Source organism: Otolemur garnettii, unplaced genomic scaffold (assembly GCF_000181295.1).
Source record: "Otolemur garnettii isolate 467f Iridium unplaced genomic scaffold, OtoGar3 scaffold00029, whole genome shotgun sequence".
Taxonomy (NCBI): Eukaryota; Metazoa; Chordata; class Mammalia; order Primates; family Galagidae; genus Otolemur; species Otolemur garnettii.
The window spans coordinates 14,922,767-14,927,843 of NW_003852424.1; the positions used below are offsets into that span (position 1 = coordinate 14,922,767).

General features: G+C 48.9%; 1 protein-coding gene across 1 annotated transcript in view; it reads right to left on the minus strand.

Moving 5' to 3' along the window:
• The window catches only part of AP3D1 (adaptor related protein complex 3 delta 1 subunit), an 81,450-nt gene that overhangs the window by 40,241 nt on the left and 36,132 nt on the right, over nt 1-5,077 (minus strand). The window contains exons 3-4 of the mRNA XM_003788857.3: nt 4,668-4,763; nt 2,058-2,138 (exon numbers count right to left, since the gene is read on the minus strand). Of these exons, the coding sequence (XP_003788905.1) occupies nt 2,058-2,138; nt 4,668-4,763 (177 nt within the window). The remainder of the gene's footprint in view (nt 1-2,057; nt 2,139-4,667; nt 4,764-5,077) is intronic.

Here is a 5,077-nt window from a genome sequence, read left to right on the forward strand (position 1 = left end):
GCCTCCCAAGTAGCTGGGACCACAGGCGCCCGCCACAACGCCCGGCTATTTTTTGGTTGCAGCCGTCATTGTTGTTTGGCGGCTCCGGGCTGGGGATTTGAACCCGCCACCTTAGGTGTACGTGGCTGGCACCTTAGCCGGTTGAGCTATAGGCGCCAAGCCAACACCCAGCAATTTTTAGAGACAGGGTCTTGCTCTAGCTCAGGCTGGTCTCGAACTCATGACCTTAGGCAATCTACCCACCCTAGCCTCCCACAATGCTAGAATTACAGGAGTAAGCCATCATGCCCGGCCCTAACAACTATACAATTTTAAATTGCTCATGAACTTTATGGACACCTTGTACTTTATTTCTTCACCAAGTGTGACCACCAGGCAGAATGACTATGTCCAGCAAAGGGAAACTGAGCCACAGGCAGGAGCTCAAGGCCCTTGGACTGAAAAGTACAGGTGGCACTCACCCATTCAAAGGGTGTGTGTCCTGACAGAAGGTCAACAAAAACTTTCACTTGTCCAGTGTACGATGGTTCACACTTATAATCTTAGCACTCTGGGCAGCCGAGGTAGATAGATTGTTTGAGCTCAAAAGTTCAAGACCAGCTAAGCAAAAGCAAGACTCCATCTGTACTAAAAATAGAAAAACTAGTCAGGCGTTGTGGCGGGTGTCTGTAGTTCCAGTTACATGGGAAGGTGAGGCAAGAGGATCGCTCCAGCCCAAGAGTTTGAAGTTGCTGTGAGCTATCAAGCCATAGCACTCTACCCAGGACAACAAAATGAGACTCTGTCCCAAAAATTAAAAAAATAAAATAAATTAAAGAAAAGCTTTTACTCTGCTTGGTGCCTGTGGCTCAAGTGGCTAAGGTGCCAGCCACATACACCTAAAGTGGCGGGTTCAAATCCAGCCTAGGCCCACCAAACAACAATGATGGCTGCAACCAAAAAATAGCCAGGCATTGTGGTAAACACCTGTGGTCCCAGTTACTTGGAAGGCTGAGGCAGGAGACTCGCTTGAGCCTAGGAGTTGGAGGTTGCTGTGAGCTGTGATGCCACAGCACTCTACCCAGGGGGGCAGCTTGAGGCTTTGTCTAAAAAAAAAAGAAAAGAAAAGAAAAGAAAAGAAAAGCTTTTACTCAACCCAGGACAATCTCAGGACACACACCACCCATATCATGGGCCACGGTAAGAAAAATTATTTTTCAGATTACTTATTCACATGGAGACATGCTTATATGATAATGAAAAGGATAGACTGGGTGCACTGGCTCATGCCTGTCATCCTAGCACTGGAAGGCCCAGGCAGGTAGCTGGCCTGAGCTCAAAGGCTCAAGACTAGCCTAAGCAAAGAACAAGAACCCATCTCTAAAAATAGCCAGGCATTGTGGTGGGCCTGTAGTCCCAGCTACTTGGGAAGCTGAGGCAAGAGAATCACTTGAGCCCAAAGTCTGAGGTTGCTGTGAGCTATGATGCCACAGCACTCGAGGGCAACAAAGTAAGACTATCTCAAAGAAAAAAAAAATTGTGGCTCAGCACCTGTGGCTCAAGTGGCTAAAGCGCTAGCCACATACACCTAAGGTGGTGGGTTTGAATCCAGCCTGGGCCCACGAAACAACAATGAAGGCTGCAACCAAAAAATAGCTGGGCATTGTGGTGGGCACCTGTGGTCCCAGCTACTTGGGAGGCTGAGGCGGGAGACTCGCTTGAGCCCAGAAGTTGGGAGGTTGCTGTGAGCTGTGATGCCACAGCACTCTATCCAGGGGGACAGCTTGAGGCTCTGTCTCACCAAAAAAAAAAATTGTTTACAAGGAGGATCACTACAATGTAAAGAAAAAATGCTCATAAAATGTCCAAGAGGCAACAGAACACACACTTGGCAGGATGACCAGTGTCTTATTGGGTGTTTGGGGGAGCTAAATGTTTATCTGAATTTGTAATCCCTTGCTGGCACCAGTCCAGTTAGGAAAACTGGACTGTGTCATACACCAGCCAGGCCCTGGCCACAGAACAGATCTTCAATGACACACCCCACACCCTGCCAACATCTCATCCCTGAAGCCCACCTTGAATGTGAACTTGGAGGCACTCATCACTTCTATGATGTTGAAGGCAGCCCAGCTGATGTCGTACCCCAGCATCTGTAACTGTTATCAGAGGAAGGTACAGTCATTTTTTACTCACAAAAGTAAACAAGGAGTTTAAGCCATGACATCAAATATTCCCTCCCAGCACACAGAAGGACAAATTCCATTCACAATTTCTCTCTTTTTTTGAGGGAAAAGATCTCACCCAGGCTGACGTGCAATGGTATAATCATAGCTCTCAGCAGCCTGAACTCCTGGTCTTCCTACCTCAGCCTCCCAAACTGTAGGACTATAGATGTGTGCCACCACACCCAGCTCCATTCAGTCTTAACACATAAAGTTCATCCATCATGCATCCCTGGGGCCTTTCCTTTTTTCTTTTTTGAGACAGAGTCTCAAGCTGTTGCCCTGCGTAGAGTGCCATGGCATCGTCATAGCTCACAGCAACCTCCCACTCTTGGGCTCAAGTGATCCTCTTGCCTCAGTTTTTCTATTTTTAGTAGAGATGGGGTCTTGCTCTTGCTCAGGCTGGTCTGGATCTTCTGAAATTCAAGGAATCCACTTGCTTCAGCCTCTCAGAGTGCTAGGATGACAGGTGTGAGCCTCTGCACTGTCCAGCCTTTCCTTTCTTTCTTTCTTTTTTTTTCTTCTGAGACAGAATCTCAAGCTGTCACCCTGGGTAGAGTACCATGGAGGCATATCTCATAGCAACCTCAAACTCCTGGGCTTAAGCGATTCTCTTGCCTCACCCCCTCAAGTAGCTGGGACTACAGGCACCTGCCACAACGCCCAGCTATTTTTTTGTTGTAGTTGTTGTTGTTTAGCAGGCCCAGGCTGAGTTCGAACCCACCAGCCCTGGTATATGTGGCTGGTGGCCTAACCACTGAGCTATGGGCACCAAACCCAGCCTTTCCTTTCTTTAAGAAATGACTCTCGCTCGGCTCGGTGCCCATAGCACAGTGGTTATGGTGCCAGCCACATACACCAAGACCGACGGGCTCAAAACTAGCCTGGGGGCTTGGTGCCTGTGGCTCAAGCGGCTAAGGCGCCAGCCACATACACCTGAGCTAGTGGGCTTGAATCCAGCCCGGGCCCACCAAACAACAATGACGGCTGTAACCAAAAAATAGCCAGGCATTGTGGTGGGCGCCTGCAGTCCCAGCTACTTGGGAGGTGGAGGCAGGAGACTCGCATGAGCCCAGGAGTTGGAAGTTGCTGTGAGCTGTGATGCCACAGTACACTACACAGGGCAATGGCTTAAGGCTCTATCTAACCAAAAAAAAAAAAAAAAAACCCAGCCTGGGCCAACTAAACAACAATGACAACTGCAACAAAAAAATAGCCAGGTGTAGTGGCAGGTGCCTGTAGTCCCAGCTACTTGGGAGGCTGAGGGAAGAGAATCGCTTAAGCCCAAGAGTTGGAGGTTGCTGTGAGCTGTGACTCCATGGCACTCTACTGAGGGTGACATAGCTGAGACTGCCAAAAAAAAAAAAAAAAAAAAAGGGCATTGGCCCCATATGCCAAAGCTGGCACGTTCAAAACTGGCCCCAGCCAAACTGTATCAAAAAATAGCCAGGAGTTGTGGTGGGTGCCTGTAGTCCCAGCTACTTGGGAGGCTAAGGCAGGAAAATCGCCTAAGCCCAAGAGCTGGAGGTTGCTATGAGCTATGACACCACAGCACTTTATCAAGGGTGACAAAGTGAGACTCTGTCTCTAATAAAAAAAAGAAAAGAAACAACTCTTACTTTTAACATCTACAGGAACAGCTGGGCACAGTGGCTCATGACTATCATCCTAACACTCGGGAGGCCTCAGTGGGTAGATTGTCTGAGCTCACAGGTTTGAGACCAGCCTGAGTAACAGCAAGACACCCATCTCTAAAAACAGCCAGGCATTGTGGCGGGTGCCTGTAGACCCAGCTACACAAAAGGCTAAGGCAAGAAAATCACCTGAGCCCAAGAGTTTGAGGTTACTGTGAGCTACGGCACCATGGCATGCTACTGAGGGCTACAAAGTGAGACTGTTTCAAAACAAACAAAAACTACAGGGGCAGACTAGTAATAGACCCTACAAGAAGGTAAGCATCTGTAGTTGAGAAGCTGGGCCGCACTTGCACTAGCTGAGGTCCCTGCAACACTTGTTGATGAGCTCCTCAAAATAGCCATGTGAGATGAATACCTACACCAGGGATTCCCCATACAAGCCCATCATCTCCTTGTCTATGACAATGAAATAGGCCCAGCATGGGGAGGGTGCCCCCAGCTCATGTGTTGACCTGGAACTGCAGCCAGGGAACCTGACCTCTTGGCAGGAGCTAAGAGTGCAGTAGAGCGTCATCCCTACCAGTGTTCACTCAGGAGAGAGTCCCCCAAGACCGTAGGCAGGCTAAGGACAGCACTATTCCCCATGAGCTGCCACCTGCCCGTATCAGCTACCTGACAATCACAGCAGGCCTCTCCAGGACACCAAGTTATTCATTCCTGCATGGTCACTGACAGCAGACATACAGCAGACCAGAAAAGCAGCCTGACAGCTATTAACAGGGTCCAGGCCAAGGGCCTCGGAGCAGCCAGAAAGTATAGTACTTACATATGTCAGCTTGCAGACAGCATTGGCCTTCACTGCAATGTTATCCTGCTTCAGTTCTTGCTTGATTTCATCAATGCACTGAGAGATGTACTTTGCCTAAAAAGGGGGGGGAAAACCAGAAATTACAAATGTCTAGCTAAAACAGTTAAAAGTAACTATTTCAGGGCAGCGCCTCCAGCTCAGTGAGTAGGGCGCCAGCCCCATATACTGAGGGTGGTGGGTTCAAACCCGGCCCCGGCCAAACTGCAACAAAAAAATAGCCAGGCATTCTGGCTGGTGCCTGTAGTCCCAGCTACTTGGGAGGCTGAGGCAAGAGAATCACTTAAGCCCAGGAGCTGAAGGTTGCTGTGAGCTATGATGTCATATCTACCGAGGGTGATAAAGTGAAATTCTGTCTCAAAAAAAAAAAA